The 21,253-nt window shown below is 36.3% G+C and overlaps 1 protein-coding gene across 2 annotated transcripts in view; it reads left to right on the plus strand.

The window, feature by feature from the left end:
• The window catches only part of VPS35L (VPS35 endosomal protein sorting factor like), a 56,640-nt gene that overhangs the window by 17,053 nt on the left and 18,334 nt on the right, over window positions 1-21,253 (plus strand). For both annotated transcript variants that reach the window (XM_013295160.3, XM_055803807.1), the window contains 14 exons: window positions 2,221-2,298; window positions 2,673-2,795; window positions 3,515-3,561; window positions 5,731-5,842; window positions 6,049-6,165; window positions 6,497-6,550; window positions 6,976-7,056; window positions 7,923-7,985; window positions 9,024-9,109; window positions 10,149-10,229; window positions 12,672-12,735; window positions 14,793-14,891; window positions 15,739-15,816; window positions 16,959-17,073. In XM_013295160.3, the coding sequence (XP_013150614.1) occupies window positions 2,221-2,298; window positions 2,673-2,795; window positions 3,515-3,561; window positions 5,731-5,842; window positions 6,049-6,165; window positions 6,497-6,550; window positions 6,976-7,056; window positions 7,923-7,985; window positions 9,024-9,109; window positions 10,149-10,229; window positions 12,672-12,735; window positions 14,793-14,891; window positions 15,739-15,816; window positions 16,959-17,073 (1,198 nt within the window). The remainder of the gene's footprint in view (window positions 1-2,220; window positions 2,299-2,672; window positions 2,796-3,514; window positions 3,562-5,730; window positions 5,843-6,048; window positions 6,166-6,496; window positions 6,551-6,975; window positions 7,057-7,922; window positions 7,986-9,023; window positions 9,110-10,148; window positions 10,230-12,671; window positions 12,736-14,792; window positions 14,892-15,738; window positions 15,817-16,958; window positions 17,074-21,253) is intronic.

Genomic DNA, 21,253 nt, shown 5'->3' on the forward strand with positions numbered 1-21,253 from the left:
CTCAGCCAAGATAAACTTACCCAAGAAGAGACCCTAACGTGATTCAAAAAGTCATCAATACTGGAAAAATACTTGTGAAATACATTTTTTTAAGTAGCGGCAAAGGTCTCAGCTATAATTGGAAAATGGTGGGGCTGGTAACGAGCAATACTTGCATGGAATCAGCTGCCATTAGGAAATGTGATGAGTTTGTTCAGTGTTGATATATCTGTTACATTTGAATGAAATGCCCAGATGCTTTTGGTATACTATTCAGGGGTGTCCATATGAATTCCTGCATCTGCAAGTAATTGCTAACCTCTGGTTTACTCGGGTAGATGAGCTGCCTAGTTTATTTGACTCTTGAAATACATTAATGCCTGCATTTTTGTCGTAGGCTAAGCATTCCTGCTACATAGTGCAAGGTTTCTGAAGGTTTTTTAGGAAATTATTTGGATGCTGCATAGTCCACCTTTTACTGCTCCTGATACAGCTGAAGGAGATGCATAACGGTAGAGAGGTTAAGGCTAATACTCTAGTAATAGTAATGGCAGTTAATGTAGTAAGGAAATACTTAGTGTGCTCCTTTTTGTCTGCAAAGGTGATCACATAAAATAGTGAAAAATTTTTGGTATAAAATACTAGCTGTTAAAATCCTGACTTCTGTTTAAAATAAGAAAACTTACTGGAATGGAAGGCATTTAATCTGCTGTATTCCAGCTACTGACATTATTATATTAATACTTTCACAATGAAGATAATGAAAATAGATTTTTAAAAATTACAAATTCTGGAATCAGAAACCTGTGGTATTGATATAAATGTGTAAAGAAACATGGTAATAAAATGTGGGAATAAAGACTTTTGTGAAAGCAAAGGACCAGATCTTTAGACAGCAAGGTGATGCATTTCTCTGTAGTCACATGTGATAGATGACTGGCTTGGGTTGGTGCATGTTGGAAGAAGGGTTCGCTGGAGTCACGAAGACGCTCAATATGAGTTATGCATCTTGCTCAACTTTATTAGTTTCTAACACTACTTATATAAAACCGATACACATGCATATTCATAAAGCAGAAATATAATTGGTTAGTAGTCTCTAAATGCGCGTGGTTCTCACACCCCTAATTATCATGACTAAAATAAGCATTCTATCCATGTAGCTAATTGTGTTGCTGTGCTTCAGCCTTGTAGTTTGTTACTCCCTATTTTCCCATACTGGTCCCCATCTTTCTTGGCCCTGCACCTGCTTTCCCAGCAGCTGTAGCTTGTTACAGCCACGGCCTGTTGGCACAACATAATTACTTGGTCTCAGGATTCAAGAATAGCTCAAGGCTACCTTTCTTGTTAACTTCAGCGCAGCAACTTCAGTACAATTCTGATTACAGGCCTATTCTAATACCAGGCCTGCATTGTGCAGATCTTCAGAGATTCTAAGGCCACGCTTCTGCAGCCATTCTTCGACAGGTGCAAGGTACCTCTGCCTTGTGATGAAGTCAGCTAGAATTGCATAAGCTTGAAGGCTCAGACCCTTGGGTTTGTTTGAAGAGGGGAACTTTAAGCTGTTGAGATGAGTGAGTTTGTGTGTGTGTTTTGAAGCCTGATCTGTTGCTAACTTCTCATTTACTTCTGCATCTTTCTCTTTTCTTCAGTAATATGCCACTTTTTTTTTTTTTGATACTTTTATCTGTTATTGAAAACAGCCCTGTATGGATTCATTTGCTTTGCAGTTCCAGCTTCACTGCATAGGCCTTTCATTTGCGCATCACCTGGTATTATTCATCAATGTTTTATCTATATCTGCCTGTATATTTATATTTTCCTTTGGGATGCTTGCTTCTTTCTGGCCACAGAATAAATACACATGATTTAAGGCAATTTTCTGAACTTTGACTTTTAAATGTTCTTCACTGTAGGCTCCCTGCATACAATGAGTATAGGCTGTTGCAGTGCAGGCACTGGGGTGGACACTGATTTCCCTGCTGCTTACAAGATACTTGGAGGTGATGTTAGGAGAAGCATGTTTAAACACAGCTGTAACTACCTCAGGGTAGTTGTTAGTGGACGTGACTATAATAGTAAGCAAGGAAATAATAAGTCAAAAGAATGTGATTCAGTGCTGTTTGTTGAGTTGATGTGTGTGTCTAGGTGTAGTCCTATGGAAAAAATGCATTTTTGTCTTACAGTTGAAGGAGAATTGTAGGTGATAGATGCAGATTAAGTCTTTTTCTTTTGATACAGGTTGGGATGGAAGTGGCACCACAGCTCAAAGAAAGCCTTAACAAAAATTTCTTTGACTTTCTTCTGACATTTAAACAAGTAAGCAAGTAGGGGTTTTATTTGCAAAATCACACAAATACATTCCTTAAACTACCGCATACTTTTTAAAAATCTTTGAAGTTCTTAAATATAGATTTAGGGATGTTCCTGTACCCCGATATAGTTTGGGACATTTTACATACATTCTGGTAAGCTGAAACTGTTCTATTCAGCATATTTCCATACTTCTAATGATAAATATTTTGAGCTTGACATTTTTTCCCCAGTATGCAAGGAATGTTTCAGAGTATCTGTGTATCTTTGTGATCTTTTCTGTTGTCGTTTCCATTCATACACAAACTTTGTCCAGTTTGTCATATTTCCTACTAAATAACTTTCTCACAGCAACATGTTTTTGTCCTTTACGTCAACAGATTCATGGGGATACGGTTCAGAATCAGCTGGTAGTACAGTGTGTGGAGATTCCTTTGTATTTGACTCTGTATTCTCCTGCTATAGACTGGATTTTACAGTGTATTGCCTACCATGCTCCTGAAGTAAGTAAGCGTCGTAATGCCTGACACTGAAGGAAGTGTTAGGGTGAAAAGTTAATTTTGCCTATTAAAAAACCCCTTCAGTCAGTACTTATGTGAGTGTGAGTGCAAGTGTAAAGAGCTTAGATACGGCTGCCTGTTTCTCTCTTCTATACAGGAAGAATGTTCATTTCCACAAAGCTCAGGTTAGACCACTTTAATTTCATAGGCAGTATTCCTGTTTGTTTCTTGCTGTCCTTTAGCTAGTTTAGTCTTCATTTCCTGAATTCAGTAGTTTCTTCTGTCATACGGATATAAAAATGATTTGAGTAAACTTTAGCTTTGTAATTGCTTGACATAGTCAACAAGATCTTTTAATCTCAGTCAGTCTGTTTTGCATTCTGTGTCAGAGAGTTGGTAATCTTCACTTCTCCTGCCAGAGATAATTGATCTGGCTGGCAAAAAGTAATTACTTGGAGAAATGGCATGGCTGAAGGATTGCAAATTTGACTTCCATAAAATGGTGTGTTTGATTAAAATGCCACTGTACCTATTCCAGTGGGTGCGTTTTATGTTGTACTACACCATTGTTTTCTTGTGTTGTAAATACAGAGTAAGACAGGATTATTGGAATATGTTAGGTAGGTAATTAAACCAGCTTTTAGTAGACTTCTTTACAGTAATTAAAGCTGAATTTATTTGCAGAGTCTCTACTTACTAATTTTAATAAGTAATTCTTCCAGGTTCTGCTTACTGAGATGATGGAGAGATGCAAAAAATTGGGGAACAAGTAAGTATTGCACAATGTGGAAGACATGAGTCTGTAATAGCTGTGAGTCCCTGTAATAAAATTCTCTCTCCCTTTTGAAAACACTGTTCAGATGCATAGTATAGCTGTTGTTCTCCTAGTAGTTTACTAAATCATGGTTATGAGCATTAATTTCCAGAGGTGAAATCTAAAATATGGTAGATTACTTGGTAGAGCAAAAGTTAAATTAATTAACTTGGTTGCTGCATTTTGGCTCCTTAGCCAAGGTTTAGGATGGGTAATGTGTTCTCCATCAGCCGTGTCTGTGATTCCTGGTTGTGCTTCATTTTAATCTGTTTTCCTCGCCTGCTTTCTCCCTGGTCTCCACTGGCTACATTCAGCCCATACATACATTTTGCAAGGGAAATGGTAAACAGCTGACACCTTTGGAAGATGGTAATATTTAAGCAACTGCCTTTTTCAGCATTGAAATTAGTATCCCAAATGTCTCCTAGAAGGCTGCGCAGACTGACCACCTTTAGCAAGTACTTCAGGAAGATGGTCTGAAAGTTTTGTATGTACTTTCTGAGCTGTGTGAGTGCAATCTGGCCTGCTTGTGAGCTAATCTGAATTAATTTTATTGGGTAGGTAGGCTGAGCTCTGTAAAAGGTTTTGGCTACCTATTTTTTTTGCTGATGTGCTTTGCACAGTCCAATTCTGCAGTGGCTGAGGAGCTAAAATATGTTAATCACTTAGATGAGAAGTGCCAGTATTAGCATTCTGTGACAACTAAGGAGTGCAGGGAAAACGTGATTTTAAAAATGTGGTGTGAAGATGTTACTGTATCAGAGTGTATAATATGGGTAAAAGTAATCCCTGTGCTCTGCTATATTGATTGGTTTGTATAGGTATTAATTTGTTTTGTGGAACTTATTTTTAAATCACCTTTTAGCATTTCTTGTTTTAAAGGTGGAGTAGGTGCTTAGGACAAAACGTTGAGTATAATAAGGTGGGGTTTTTTTTGAAGAAATGTTTTTGGGACATGCCTTTTTTTATTGGGAAGTTGAATAATCTGTCTTAGATGCTGTATAAAGCATTGTAGTTTCCCTTTAAAGTGGAGTTCTGTGGTTTTATGTCTTCTCATGACTGTCAAAATACTACAAAGCAAGAGGCATCAGTATATAAATCTTTAAATAACCTCAGCATGTTCCATGAACTACGTTGTAGCCATCTAAGTGAGAAGTGACAGCCTGCTTCTCTGTATTGCAAAGCATATACCTAGTGAACTGGAAGTACTTGTCTAATGATAAAATGCAAATTCCAGTCAAATTGCGATGGGACCACTAATGCTCAGTCAGGAACACAGAGGATGCTGGGCTATTTTAAGCACTCCATAGAATTTCCCTCAAGGTAAAGTGCCCTATATTCAACTGTCTGTTTCAGCCTAGTGAAGGACACAGTGTTTTATGAGGCAGCTTCTGTGCTAACTCATGGCCGAGTTTGCCCAGAGGAATTGCCTTATGGATGATCCTAGATTTTGTTTCTTATGTTTGCATAATGGTATCAGTAAACTGGGTTATACACAGTAATGCAGTGAGTTCACTCTTCCATCAGTAACTTTGGTTTGATAGTAATACAGATACGGGTCTGAATGATTACTCCTAAATGTCTAAATATGTCATAGTGACTGTTTGGATTTATTTTAATCCTAACAATGCAGCTGCTAGAAATTGGACTTTTATAATGCATATATAGAATTATTTAGGTTGGAAAAGACCTTTGAGATCAATGTATTTCAATTCAGTGAGAAAAACTTCAATGAGATTTGCCCTCCCAAAGTATACTTCTGAACTGTAGTTAAAAAGAGACTAAGCTTCTAAATGTGTCAGCTGCTCCTGGTTTACTTGATCTTTCTAGTAAACACCTGATAAAATGCTGGCTTCAAAAAACCCTGTGTGGAACAAGGATTCTACAGGCTGAGTTACCTTTTCTGTATCTGATGGCTTAATATTTTCTTGGTTTGCTTATGCACTATTAATCTTCATCAATGCAAGCTCGATTTGTGAGGTTTTTTCTTCCTTATCCCCTTTTTTAAATTTAGAATAGATACTGGACAGTTGTTAGTCTGAGAAGTTCAGATTGATGTAAATGAAGGGACAACCAAATTTTTGTTATGTTGAGCTGTATTGATTTGTGTTATGTTCATTGTAGTGCTTTGCTGTTGAATTCAGTAATGTCAGCATTCAGAGCAGAGTTTATTGCTGCAAGATCTATGGACTTCATTGCCATGATTAAAGAGTGTGATGAATCTGGATTCCCAAAGGTAACTTTCTGTATGTAATTTGTAACAATTCCTGTTTGTGGTCTGACAGAGTTCTTTATACTCTTAGTTGCCTACATAACTTGCACATCATTTAAGTAAAAGGTGGTTTGAGCCAAGAGATCTTTCTGCACAGTGTACCTGCTAGAGCAGTGTTGGACAGACATGCATCTTCTGTTTTTGATTTAAAATTTCTCATTAACTTTCAGCATCTCCTCTTTCGCTCCTTGGGATTAAACTTGGCATTGGCTGATCCTCCTGAAAATGATCGCCTTCAAATATTAAATGAAGCCTGGAAGGTGATAACAAAGCTGAAGAACCCACAGGTGAGTTATTGTCCACTCTGTTTCACTACTGTTTCTGCATTTAAGGCAAAATTGTGGGCAGCTGTTCAGTTAGCATATACTTAGCATGACATGGTTTACCTTTTGTAGATGCACACAGTTGCCAAAAAATATGGTGCCTTTTTATGATCCCTGTTTTTCTACTTAAGCATAACTTAATTCTGCGTAACATAATTCTACAGAAGAACTTTTGAGATTTGTTCATACCTTATGAGCTAATTGTTTCAAGTGTAATTTTGTTTCTTATGTTTGCATAAGTCTATTGCTCGTAACCTGCTGCAAACACTGGTAATCATAAGACACGTATTCCTAGGATTATATCAACTGTGCTGAAGTGTGGGTGGAGTATACATGCAGGCATTTTACGGTAGGTGAAAATTATTTTATTTCCTTTTGAAGGTTTTCTGATACAGACTAGTGAGTGTATTAGCAGTTTGGTATTAAAAATGGAAAAACTAGGCCTATTCAATATAAGTGTGTAGGACTTCAGTAATGAATGAAAAAAATGTACTTCCTTTCATGAAAGATGAGCAGGGACAAAAGATGTAGCTTTGAAGGAGTCTTCACCACTCCCCAGCACCGCATATTTCTTACCCTTTTTTTTTAATGGAAGGCGGACCAGTTTAAGTAAGGATTTACTGGAGCTATGGCTAAAGTTCCTGACTTAACTAGAGCACAGTAGAAACCTGATGTTTTGGTAAATGGAAGTAAATTATCCAACTGGTTTGCAGTGACTTGATTTCTGTGCTGATTTCATTACTGTCTATTGCAACCTCATTTTTTGCTACACAGAAGCGAGAGGTCAATACAGTTTTGGCTGATGTTATCAAACACATGACTCCTGATCGAGCATTTGAAGATGCTTACTCACAGGTAAGAATTTATTTTGCCAAATCTGTAAAAATCTGATGTGTGTTTTCTTAGATTAAATTAATTCTTAAACATTGCTGATGTCTCTTACCACAAAATAATTATTTTTAAACACTGGCTGTAATTGGGGAAGCCTTTTGGAACAGTGTAGTGCTGTGATTTGTTCCTCCTTTTTCCCCTGTGCATTGATCTTTCGGTTCAGAGAAATGCTAAACCAGAATGATTTACATATTTAGAAGCAGCAATAGTTAACTCCTACATTGACAGTGGTGTTCTGCTGAAGATTAGTAATCATGGCAGACTGTTTAAACAGAAGTAAACCACAAAGTAATCAATCTCTACTTGGCATTGTTGAGGCTTCAGTAAATTATCATGTCTGGTTCTTGAGACTGCATGCCAGGTGAGATATGGATCAACTAAGAGGTTCTAGAAGGTTTTTGTGGTTATTTGGAGGGTAGATAAAGTGCCTACAAAAGAAGATTTAACAAACTGGTTTGGGATTATTTTTGTTTGTTTATTTGTGGGTTGGGTTGGCATTTTTTTAGTTTAGAGAGCTGAAGGGCGTGCAGACTATAGATCAGAAAAATCTGCCTGACTATATAAAGAACAAATAACGCCTGGGCAGGCTGGTCAGCCTCTGTTCGTATGAGTTCTGAAGAGCATGTTGGAAATAAATCTGTTAAGAACAGCATATCTGTAGTCAATCATGGTTTGGGGAAAGAAATTACATCAATGAATGCTTAAAGTGTCTTCCAACCTAGTTTTCTATGAGTAACTAGGGAAGAATAATTTCTGGTGTGAATAGTCTTAATTTAACTTGTGTTACAATCATTCATTTCCCCCCGCCCTGCCTTTTTTTTCCTCTTCAGCTGCAGTCAATTATTCAGAAAGTTATTACCTATATCTATGACTTCTCTCTGCTTTTTTCAGTGGTAAGTGATGCTCTGTTTAATAAATTTTTAAGAACTATTTTTCACTGTTTCTCCAAGAGAATTTACCTGACTTGATGCAGGGTCACATAGTGAGAGGGTGTTTTGTCAAGTAGATAAGTGCAGAAATGTTTTAGAAACTCTTTGCTGCTACTACTTAAATATTCTTTATTCTAATTCCAATTTTCTATACTTTTTTTTTTTCCTTAGGCTGTTTCTAAGTTGCTTTGTTACTGTGGCATAATTGACAATGGAAGTTAAAATACCATTTATTTATGTGGGTGTTCATGTAATTACTCATAGCCATTTGTATGTTATGATATATACTTAGCATGCTCTATCATAGGGTTTGAGTTTGGTATTGAAACAAAGTGAAACTAAGAGAGGTCAGAGACTGTATATGAGGCAGAGGAAGAGGAACAAAGACAGTGGGTGTCAACGTTCTGAAACCAGTTGAAGAGTAAAATTGAAGGCTGACTCTGTGGGTTTGGAGTCAAGGCTTTTTCACAAATTGCTCAGATAATTCTGAAAAACTTACCCTCGCTATATTCTTGAGGTGATACAGAGACTAAGTATTTCAATATCTTAACAACCTAAACCCACATCTTTGAAAAAAATTTGTGTGTCTTGCACCTTCATAAGTTGCCCAGGCTACACACAAGATAGTTGCTGGTGTGTGGCCTGTTTTCATTGGTTTTAATATCCCACCTTTTCTTCCCATAGATGTCTGAATTTGTCAGGATCTTAAGCTGTTTCAAGTATATGACTGCTTTTAAAAAAATCTGCAACATTTGATCCAAACAGTTCTGTGTTTTATTCTGGATCTCTGCAATCAATAAATTGACATGCCTTTCAGCCTTTGGTGCTTTTCCATTTGTTCCACTCTTTCATCCTTCAAAATTAATTACTATCTTCAAAGATTAATTTTAACTAAACCAGCTATAATTATAAAACTTACCCAAAATACTTACTGTTTTAGTGTGTTGTTTGTAAAATACCTAATTTTACTTGTTTATGTATTTAATGTATTTATACTTTCAGGAGAAATTCCTGCCATTTCTGGATATGTTCCAGAAGGAAAGTGTGAGAGTGGAGGTTTGCAAGTGCATTATGGAATCTTTTATTAAGTAAGTGGAGAATATTGAGATTAAATGCACTCTGGAGGGTCTGGGGAATGTATTGAAAGATTGCTAGGGAAGATGAGTCAGTGTGTAGGCCATTTAGCTTGTGAAGGTGTTCCAGGTTATGGGGGGGAAAAATAATGCCTCAGTTTTGTTAATCTATTGATTGACTGTTTAACTGTTCACAAAGAAAGCTGAAACTGAAGTAAATGTATTGATGCTGGCTTGCTGTGGATTAACAGAATAGCTGTTCTCTGAGGTTTTTAAAAGTTATGTTCCCTTACTTGGTTTATGAAATTATTTCGTATTCCAGCTGGTGTGACAGCACAGAACTGTTACCTTGGTATAATGGAGGAAGAAAGAGCAGTCTCTTGTTATAAGCTCCATTATGCAGAAAAATGGGTATTTCCACAGTTGAAAATTAACTTATAAGATGAGGGTTCATCTTCAAATATTGTTAAAGTCAGACAGTCCCTTTCTTTTCAAATAATTCACAGGTTCCTTGAAACATTTTTTAATTTTTCACCTTCCCTTCAGGTACTAAGCCCCCACCGCAGCCTTCTCTAGATTAAACAGTCCCAGCTCTCTTGGCCTTTGCTCATTTGAGAGGTGCTGCAGCCCCTTAGCGGTGCTCCACTGCACGTGTGCCTCTGTACCTAAATGTGGCGTTTATCCTTTCTGCCTGTCCATCAGTAGCAGAGAAACCGTATTTCTTCTTGGTAGATCTAGAATTGCGTTGTTTTGATGTTCATAGATTGCCTCAATGTATCACTTGTTTAGCTTGTTCTGTCCCTTCAGGAGCCAGATTCTGTGGCTTGGCAGTAAAGCTCCATGTATTAAGATGTTTATTGACTAGCATTTGTTGCAATTATATGTCTGCTAACCATGTGATCTTTGGAGTTCTGTTGGCTAAAAAATTAATATAAAATTTCTGTAGTGTCATACAATGCTGATGATTGGAGTTTTGCATTAGAATAGTATTACTCATTGGTTTTCATTTTGAAAGAGCAGGATTTTTCATCACTTTTTCTAAAATATTTTATAGGCATCAACAGGAATCTACAAAGGATCCTGTTATACTCAATGCTCTTCTGCATATCTGCAAGACGATGCATGATTCTGTGAAGTAAGATTAATTTTACTCATAATATAGTAAATTAATAAAATAAAAATAAAAAATAGATTAATTTTACTCATAACTATAGTTTTTGCAAAGTTTGCTGCTAGGTGTACAGTTTCACATGCCTGAGGCTGTTTGTTTCATGGTGGATTAAGACATGGATCCAGTTAGTGCTGAGGGAAGAGCTGCACAGTGAAGTGGCAGCATGTACCATTTACTCTTTAATTACTGCTTTATTTTGAATAGTGAAGCAGAATTTTAAAAGGAAAGTAGCAACAGTTTTGTAGAGTTTTCTAGTGAAGCAGAGACTAAACAATCTTTTTAAAATATTTTTGAGAGTGAAACCAATGTAATCTTTGAGTTATAGTGAATAATAAACTATTTTTGAGATTTAAGTGAAAATGTAGCTATTATAGCACAGATTGCCATACTCAATTGCATCTGGTTTTTTGGGCCTACTTTTTCAGCCATTACAAAGAGGTGGGAAGTCTTTAAAGGACACTTGGAAGGTCTCTAGGAACTTGAGTAGAGGAAGCTAGAACAGAGGAGAAGCTCTTGAACCATCTGTGTCTTTCCCCTAAATCCTTCTCGTCTCTTTTCCCCTTGACTTTGAGTGCTGAGGTTGCTGGGGATCCTGGGTGCGTTGTTGGATCCTCAGTGTTTGAACAGCAGTTGTGCAATGTGGAAAACAGTTGTGGTTGTAGGTATCTTGCAGAAATCACACAGAAATCTCTGTCTGATTGAAAATACAGCCAGAATCACAGTGCTCCAAATTTTAGATCGTAAGAGCAAAAATCTGCTTTTTTCTTCTAGTTTGGGTTGAGTAGAACTGTAGGGGCACAGTTTCTTTTGGCACTCTGAGCCTAACCCTCTTTGTATGGCAGACGCTGTAAAGGAACTTGTAACTGTTTCGGCCTTGATATGCCATGAATGCAAGATTTATTGCCAATAAAGAAATCAGATTTGGCATGTAATTGCAATTTATACTGGCTAGAGTGCTTTATTTTGGGTTAGAGCACCTTATTTGGCTGTATGTTGCACTAAAAGCCACTTCAACCTTTAAACAGAAGAATATATTGAAGCTAAAATAGCTTATTTAAAAAAATTAAGCAGTTTATGGCAATCTACATTTGATGCTTCCTCTGACATGTCGCCAAAACAATTTGATATTTCACTGGGATCCTTAAAATCCCTTCAGTCAGCAGTTCTTTTAGCTGAGATAAGGTGGTGTACATTGTTAGCTTGGTTGTGTTGTGTCATCTCTGATTGGCAAAACATCGTAAATTCTACATACCTTAAAGTAACTCCTGCATCTGTTTTTACACCCTGGTTCAGGAAACTCCCAAACCATTGTGTAGAGCTCGCTGACCCCGTAACAGCTGTTGCAGGATAACAGCCTTTAGGCTGGTAGGGGTCTGATTCAGAATTGAACTGTAAACCTATAACTGACCCGGAGATCTCATTACAAGTCTTCTGAGCCTTTCAGAGCCCATCAGTTGGCTCTTTTGATTGGCAATGCACTAATGAGCTAATCATGCTGAGATTTTCTTTCCTCCTTTACTGAATTTGTATAATAAAACTATTGTTCTCTTCCCATCTGGTGTCTGAGCTCAGAAATGGGTAACTAATATACTGAAGGTCAAAGCTAGAGCCAAGTCTATAATAGTAAAAGGATTAAACTGTTAATTTAATGTTAGTTAATTGTAATTTAACTTTTTGCTTATCCATTTTCAGTGAAACAGGTTTGACTTATTGGATTTTAATGTGATGTAAATTTGTTTCAAATCAGATTTGGACCCTTGCTGTAGAATTGGTATTAGTGATAATCTTGAAACTTTTTACATATCAATTTAGTTCTGTTTGTACTAAAACATCAAAAAGGCAGCCCTGTGACAAGGTGATGCTAATTATTTTTTAAATTATGTGGCAGGGTTAGTTAAAAAAAACCCAAACCAAACAATAAGCTAATGATGTTTCTAAAATAAATACATTAACTATTACGTATTCTATTGAAAGTGTATTGTAAAAACTTTTCCCCTTAAATAGGAAAACTTTCTTCTAAGAATAGATTTACTAACTTCTTTAGGTTTTTATAATCAGTTCCTACTCAAGTTCTCATGTTGTATCACGAGACTGAAACCATTTGCGTGCTTCAGTAAAAAACATGAGCTTAGCTTCCTTCTCATGACAAAATTCTGTAAAATATAAAGACACTACTGGCAATTTATTTTTTTTTAAATTTCAAATTCAGTTTGGTGCCTGGTTTACTTGATATTCGTATTAAAATTAGGTATTGCTTTATAATTAATAGTTTAGTGGTCTTAGTGTGCAATAAACATTTTATATGGACATAACATTATATAAGTTAGCATGTGTCATTTGAACCTTTACAAATAAATAAGATAAAGCAATATTCTAAAATTTACCATATACATTTTTTTCTTCTAGTGCACTAACACTTGAAGATGAGAAAAGAATGTTAGCAGCTTTGATAAATGGATTCATTAAAATGGTGAGTGACAATTGTGTGCAACTGTTGGGGTGTACCTTATAGCTCGGATTTTCCTGAGATCCCCATGAGAAACAGGTGCCTATGTAGCTGAATCAGAGACTGTGTCTGACTTGCTTAAGACTGTTGAAAACCCCAACCAGTGTATTTTAGTGAAATAAGTATGTCTGTGTTGAAATAAATATCATACAGTATTGAGGATGACATGATGCAATATGAGATTTTAAAGTGCATGTGTTGTTTATTTAATCATATTTCCTGCTAGTTTTGTAAATCTCATGTAAAACTTGTTAAGTATTTTAAAGCAAAACACTAATGTAGCAAAAAAGCAAAATACCAATAAAACAGCAGTTAAAGTCTTGCCATTATAGCGTCAGAGAAAGCTGACTGATTTATGTGAATGCAGTTCCTGCTACCCAGCTCTAAATGGAACCAATACCAGCTTTAAAAAGCATAAAATAAATATAACTTTTATGTTATTCATATCTTAATTTACAAATAGGATAAATTGTATCATCAAATTAGTAGTCCCACAAAAACTCCAGTTATTTTGTCTTGAAGTTAATTTTTAACCTCTTATCCCAATAAAAATCTTTTGTTCTTGTCTGTTGTGTTTGAGATGTCAGGTTGTTTTAGGGAGATGTTCTCAAGGGTTTGGTTTTTTTTGCTTTAATCAGGTACTCTCAATGCTTGGCTTTTCTTTCACATAGTCAGAGCTGACAGGCTTTGTCTCTACTTGTCCTCTTTGTTCTGTGTTGCAATTCTATGAATTCATCTCTAGATGGTTGCTTTCTCTTCAGCTGTAACGATTTGGTATTTAATATGTTTTTAATATAATTTTGTTTTATTAAGCTTTATATGCAATATAATACTGTATAATTTCCTTTAGGAGCATTTTCCACATTGAGTAATATTTGATGTGGCTTTGTAGTCTTGGTTTAGGGGGAAAAAAAAATCCCATAGCAGCAAAATGACTGGTTATAAGTTTTAAACCAGCACACATGAAGATGTGGAAGGAAAAGCAGCTGTGATAGTCATTCTTGAAGTCAGGCTTTTTTGTGGAAAATTATATATTTTCAGAGAAGTTTTCTTGAGACTAGGACTCAAGAATCAGCGGTGGCACAAATAGAGGAAAGGCAAAGGCAGTTGTCTGTAATGTAAGAAGCAATCCGTTGTTTTCTGGTGCAGTTCCTTTGATCTTTTGCTGTATGGTTTAAATTTGATTTTTATTTTATTTCTGTAAAAACTTCTTCTGTGTGTGGCTTGAGAAATAATAAATAATGCAGTTTATTTCTACTAGAAAAAAATCTTATTTGAATACATAAATGTAGACTGCCTGGAGACTTTTTCTTGCTAGGCTTTTAATTGACAGCTGAGACACTCCAGCTGACAGCACTTGGTTTTTTAAAATCTAGAGGGTTAGAAGTAGGATGTTCTCACACAAGGGTTGTTTCTTGTCTTCTCTTCTTTCCTGCCAGCATGCAAGGTTGCAGGCTTTTGCCATACTATATAATCATATATTTATTAACCAAGCTAGAGGAAAACCTGCTTTTCTTACTGGTATGTCTTGTTAGGAAAATTTCTCCTGGAGGCCCTTTATCAACTAGAAATTACAAGAATCTGAATACAGATTCACTGATCTGTTTCTGTTTTTCTGGGGATTTTTTGTTTTGCTTTTTAAGTATGAACTATGTCTTTGTCCCTGTGCCATAAAGAATCAAGTTATGCTAGTTTTGAAAACACTTCACAAATCTAGGAATTAAATTTTGTTTTCTTGACAAATACTTGATCTGTAAAGTAGAAGATGATGTGGAGTATGGAAAAAAAAAAAAACAGCAAAACTTTCAAGTTGCCCTGAAGGTTAAGTATGGGAAAGCAGACAGTTAAAAGGACAGAGATTCTCCAGGTACTGTGTTGTTGTTAATGGTGGGGTTTTTTTCTTATCAATATATGGGGATGTTGACTTTTGAGTATCTGTGGTTTATCTGCATATGTGTTTATATTTCTTAAAGTTAATGGCCTACAATGGTAAAATCCAGGGTTTTTCTTGACTTTCATAGGTTTCATTTGGCCGTGACTTTGAACAACAGCTGAGTTTCTATGTTGAAGCCAGGTCAATGTTTTGCAATCTGGAGCCTGTTCTAGTCCAGTTGATTCATGTAAGTTACAGTTGATCTACATTATCTTAATGAGTGGGGATATATTTGCCGTTCTCCCATTCCCTGCCCAGATTATTGGTCTGCATCGGAGTAAGTCTGAGGTCTTTTTATCAGGTGTTTTTAAAGTAGGCTTTGATCTTATCTCTCATTTTATCACTTTAAGCTCTCTGAAGTTCTTGCTTGACAGGCATCCGTGGTGTCATTGCAACAAAGAAAACTGGCTATCTTGCAAGAGATTTCATCTCTAATAAAATAAATGGCATTGTTGTGCATTTAGAATTTGGGTTCTCTCTTCTGTAATCCTCCATCCAGAAGAGATTAGACAGTGTCTGGCTGCAGGTATAGGCAGAGCCCTGCTGTGGTTGGGAACGTTAATCTCTTTTCTGTATTGAGTTAGGTGTCAGGTGAGAATTAGCTGCATCCAATTCCTTTGCAACATTGTATCTTCTCTTAAATCCTTTTATTATTCCTTTTATTATTTGGGGATTTTTATGGTTGGTTTTTTTTTTTTAAATAAGGGTGTTAGCTAGAGATCGTGGGTTTTATGCCAGGAAGGAGGTGATGACAGCACTATAGCTGGGAAGCAAGGGATGATCAGAAGCCTTGAATAAACCAACAAGTCTACCTTCACAAACCTTCAGAATTGTATTTGCTTTAAGGAATGGTCACTAAAATTCTCCAAGTAAAGACTAAACAGTCTGAGAGCACTGTGTTTATTTATCGTGGTCCCTTTTGACAGTTTCTGTTCTGTAAATGCATGCAATAGAACATGCAGTTTGTTATTTGCCACTGACCTAATAAATCTGTGCATTTTTCTTAATGATTTGTTTTTGGGTTTTATGTGTAGTCTGTGAACCAACTAGCAATGGAAACAAGAAAGGTGATGAAAGGAAATCATTCCAGAAAGACTGCTGCATTTGTCAGGGTAGGTCTGACTAAATAAACTTTGAGCCTGCCTTCTCTTAGCAGATAATACTACCTGCTGCCACCTAAGTCTGTAATTTTTTCAAAATGATATGTTAGTATTTTTTGACACTTGATAGTCTCCTTTTCTCTTGTTACCATTGATCTTTACTCTCTAAAGCCAATGGTGTCGTTTAAGAAAGCAAGGACCGAAAGCATTTAATAGCAGCTCTGTGTTAAAAAAGAGCAGCAAGATTGACTCCCTACGCAAAGGAAGGTTCATTGGGAAAGTGCTTGTGTGAATTCTAGAAAGCTCAGCTTTTCAAATTATATTTGAAATAAAATACTTATTTTCTATATAACTCAATCACGGAGAGAATGGGAGATAGGGGGAAAAGAATAAATTTTAATTTCTGTCTCATATCAGTGTTGATGTGCTGAAATCAGTATTTGAATTTCAAAAAAAGTGCTTCTTTCTGCTTTTAGTGCCTCTGAGTCTATATAGATATGGTCAAAAGAGCTTTGAACTCTGCAGAGGCTATGCAGGTTGTTAGTGTTGCCCTCTTCTTACCTGAAACCACAGTCTTCATCTTTATGTGCTGGGGAGGTGTTTGCATATGCTACCGTTAATGAATGGCTTTTTGTTCGTGGCACCTGTGCATGGTGGCCCAGAGAAAGCATAGCTAGTGTGACACTGAGCAGCTTCTGTATGACTGGGTGCTGCTGGCTCCACCTGGGTGTTTGGGCTGTTCCAGTAGGTCTAAAGCTGGAGCACGCTGCACTGGATCTTCTTCCTCCCAAATACACATAACACACCAGCTTTGACCAGTTTGACAGATGGAATGTTCCCAAGGACCAGTAGTCCGCTTTCTAGTTAGATTTTGGTCTTGAGCTGAAAGCTAGTTACCTGAGCAGAGAGGAACTCTGAGCTGGAGTCATAGAGTAAGTTTTGAGCTAATCTACTCATAATAGCAGTAATCAATAATAGTAAATATTGTTATAATTATGGAATTTGAAGTTGCTGATTTTGGACTTTGCTTTTTATTGAAAGTCTTTCCCAAAAGTGTTTTACATATTTTGTTTCCTAATTGTGTATAAAATCAGTAATGATTCCTATAACTCTGTTAGGAATTTTCTTCAGTTTCATTTTTTTATTTGCTTTAGGCTTGTGTTGCCTTCTGCTTCATCACCATTCCATCTCTGAGTGGTATCTTCACACGTCTTAATCTGTATCTACACTCTGGACAGGTTGCTCTTGCAAATCAGTGCCTTTCACAAGGTAAGGTGTGAATTTGTCTGCTTAAAGGTTCTCTTATTTCAGAAATATTTCTAGCTGTGAATAATAACTTGGTTGAAATCAGAAGTCATAGAAGTATATTTACGATGTAATTAAAATACAGCCCTGTTTCAAGAACTGTTGCAGTGAAAACTTGTCATATTGAAGCAGCTCTTCAATTCTAACACTAATCCTGTGATCTAAATAACCAAGACAGCTAGCTGACTCTAGTTGACATAAGCATGGCTATGAGGTAGGTTGTCCTAAATTACTTAGAAAGTATGGAAGATGTGGAGTGTTTTTCTCCTGCATAATTATGCAAGCACCCTGATCATAAATGATGTGCTTTATTGTAAATGTGGAAAAAGAAACTAGTTCATCTGTGTAGTAGTTCACAGGCTGACAGAATCCTGCAACGAGTGGAAAAGAATTAAAACTTACGTCTGACACCAGAAAGTTGCTATCAAAGCACACACATGATAAATGCTTAGCTAAGAAAATATGCCACTATATCAGAATGATACAATGGCATAATACTAGATAATATGAAGAATGAAAAATACATTTTCTTTTTTGATCTGAATTATTGATTGAACCATGGCCTGAATATGTTTTTTAGCCATCCTGTTAGCTCAGTTTTAAGTAATTGGAAATTCTGACAAAAAGTGATTTGGGGGGAGAAAAAAGTGATTGTGTTCCTGTTCATATCACGAAAGGAAGACAGTTACCTATTCTGGAAGTTTTCTCGTACTTTTAGCTGTTTGCAGTACCTTTCTTTTCCTTTTCAAAGTGATGTCATTCTGCTTTGTTTCACAATTTTAATACTGACTTTAAATGTCTGCTTTCCAATGCTACATGCTTTTCCTTTACACCTTTTCAGTGGAGCTGTGAGAGTAATAAATTGGATTACTTTGTATCATCTTTGTTGTGGCTATTAATTCTTTGTTTTAGCTCTGGTTTCTTCACCAGAGCTTGTTTTCCAAGCTCTGCATTTACCAGTAAGTTCCAGCTGCGGAAACAAGCTGACTTAGGATGCTGATTAAGACTTTTCAGTACAGAGTGACTGTTCTATTTCTTTGTTTTGAATCTGATGCTGCCCATATAGCAAAGCAGAGGGATTTAGCATAAAGCTGGCTGTTGTGTCCAGGTATGTTGTGCAAATAAAAGATCTGCAAAGTCTGTTGTTGTGCAGTTAGTGTTATGCAGTTTCTTTTTAGATAACAGAGTTTACCAAAAATAGACTTGCTTTTTTCTTCCTATGGTGTTTTGTTTAATTGACTAGCTTACTTAATTCTTTATATCAATTTTTGTTATTGCTGCTGTGTGGCAGTGCATCTCTTGTTGGAAGCAAATCCAAAGCAGTTTTTCTGTAGTATTTGGTCTTTGAGGGCTATGCCGTGTCCATGTTGGGGGCAGCTTCTGTGATTTAATAATCTTTCAATCTATAAACTACTTTTTCAGTATTTTTGTGACCCAAGTCTTATCTGAGTGAGATTCCTGGACCCCAACAATTGTCCAGATTTTTCAGTGTGAGAGTTTATAGACATGCACAGCTGTTGTTTGACATGTGAACACTGTGCACTTGCTAAACAAGGATCCCCATTCTGAAATCTTAAGGTAGCAGGTATATGCAAAGTATTATGAATTCAGCCTCTAAAAGGCATATTTATTGACTACTCTCTCCTGAATTTTAGACCCACAAGCTAGAGAGAGCAGCATTTGGTCCATCTCAGCTTTTGTTGAAGTGAAGCATGTGCAGAACTGGTGTTTGGTAACTCACTTTGTTTACTAAGATTTTATTGTTATGTGCTCTTTTGCTTCCTTGGGAAAGCTATTTTGGGCATAATTTGTAATTCAGAGACATGTCACTTTCATGAGTGTAATCTAGCATGTGTTAACTAGTTAGGCAACAGTGACACCAGTCTTTTTTTGGGGAACCAGGCATTTTTTGTGAACTGTCTTTTTTATATTCTGATGTATTGTAGTCAGATAACATGTTCTTGGCAGTTACTTTTAACACAGTTTAATCTGTATCTCAGCTGAATGTATTTCACATGTGTAAGAAGTACTGATTAATTCATAACAGCATATTTAAATCCAGTCAGGTAACTGAGTTAACTGATGCCAACTAGACGCTGATCTAATAAAACCAATGCAGCAAGAAGTGAAGTTTTAAGAGTGAGCAATTCAATGGTAGCATTTAGGCTAGGAAGTGAAATTGTGCCTTTTGTGTAACCTTTATTTCATGCTGATTGGAATTAGCTTAATTGGTTTAAAATTGGGAAGAGAAATAAAACTGAAAAGTAATGTACCTGATCTGATAGCTCAGTTAGTAGTGGGGCATGCATGTGTGCATGTGCAGGCAGTTTCTGTTTAAAGAGACCAGCTGTTGTTCTTAGCAAGTTAAATTCTTGGATTTTTTTAAATTTTAAGTTCCTATTGGGAGCCTAGCTATTTCAGTGAGTTCAGTTTTCACTTTAACATACAACAAAACAGAATTTCACAGGATAGACTTCTGTTGGCAACAGGAAGATTTCTCTAAATTGCCAATGTATCTAACTCAAAAAAGAAGTAAAATTACCTGTTAGGGTAGATAAGGAGAATTTAAAATTTTTTTAATTATTATTTTATAAAGAGAATGGTGCAGGTCATTACAGTAAATAAAGTTTGCTAGTCTGAGGATTGCACTGACAAACTACCAACAACTGGAGAGCCACAGCTAATCTGCTTATAGCTGGAGGAGTTTGGGTTTTGCTTCATTCCCAATCTCAAGAGGCAGCAGCAGTAGGCTGTCAGTCCTAGTGTTTCACTGTTCCAATTTCCTCTATCAAATCAGAGCCTTCCCTCCTGGGATTTGCCACACTGTTAATCAAAGCAACTATATGATGCTTGTTTGAACTCACCCCAAATACTTCAGTATTAGAAAAATGTAATTTTTCTTGGAATAGATTTTCTTTAATACAATGAAATTGGGTCAGAAACATGAATTTATAGCCTTATGGAAAGTCCAGTATTAATACACTGATGGATGTCTGTCCAGGTATGCTATTCAGCATGTATTAAACATGAGTAGTCTCTTTTGTCTCCAGCTCCAAAAAGGTGCTTTAAATAAAATGAATCTGTAATTATCTTCAGAATGTTTTAAGTGTTTGTCTGGGCTGCATAGTTTGTACCTCTGGAGAGCCTATGAAGAGCCCACCTTAGAAAGGAAAATGCTAGATTTTACAGAGATGTGCTTTTTTTTTTGCTGCTTTTTTTTCCCCCCAACTGAGCCACAGAACGCTGCATGCTGCCAACATAGAATAATAAATTCTCATCAGTCATGCTTTCTGTCGTAGGGAGTGCTTGGACTAAATTGAGATTAAATGCATGCTCCATTGTGTCACCTCTGGATCTTTGAGATATAGGTATTATTTTAATTGCACATATTTCCTCCCTGTGGAAATGCCTGACAAAGAACAGACAGCGTAATTTTTTAATTGTTGGTCACAGCATTCAGCAGGTGGGTGGAGATGACGTAATTTTCTGGTAATGTGTGTTGTGCAGCATTTTTATTTTAAAGGCTGTGAAATCCTTGCCTCGCTTCAGAAGTAACATGCTGAGTGAATAAAGTAATTCAACTGATTCTGTGTGACTAATTTCACTGGAATATTGTCAAATGTAAAACTTCATAAAAATGGAGAGTCTTTGTCCCCCAAAGAACTAATGCAGATTTTTATTTTGTTTAGCAAATGTAGATTTTAATTGTGAAGCATACATGAAACACAGTTTCACTTGTAGATTGTAAAAAGAATATCTTTTTCTACTTCAGAAAATGTTACTTTTCTGTGACTGTTCTCTAACTATGACAGGCTTCAGCCACACTTTGGAGAAAGTATGGTATGGAATATCTAAAAAGCAATTTTTAATCATAGTGTAATAGTTGTTTTAGTGTATTTTCTCAGTAGCATTAGATAGCAATTTTTAGTATTCTTTCCCAATCTCCTAAAATCTTTATAGATCTGAAGAATATAAATAGAGAGAATTTGACGTAAAGAATTTAGAGAGATAAGAGTTTGAAGAGATATTTTCAGTTACAGATTTTGGGACTTCTTGGCTCACGCTTCTCTGGTGACACTTCTCAGTATATGCTGTCTCTGTTATCTTTTTAAATACTGTCTTCCTTGAAAGCAGTAAAGTTGCT

The sequence above is a fragment of the Falco peregrinus genome, chromosome 5 (genome assembly GCF_023634155.1).
Source record: "Falco peregrinus isolate bFalPer1 chromosome 5, bFalPer1.pri, whole genome shotgun sequence".
In the NCBI taxonomy this organism is placed as follows: domain Eukaryota; kingdom Metazoa; phylum Chordata; class Aves; order Falconiformes; family Falconidae; genus Falco; species Falco peregrinus.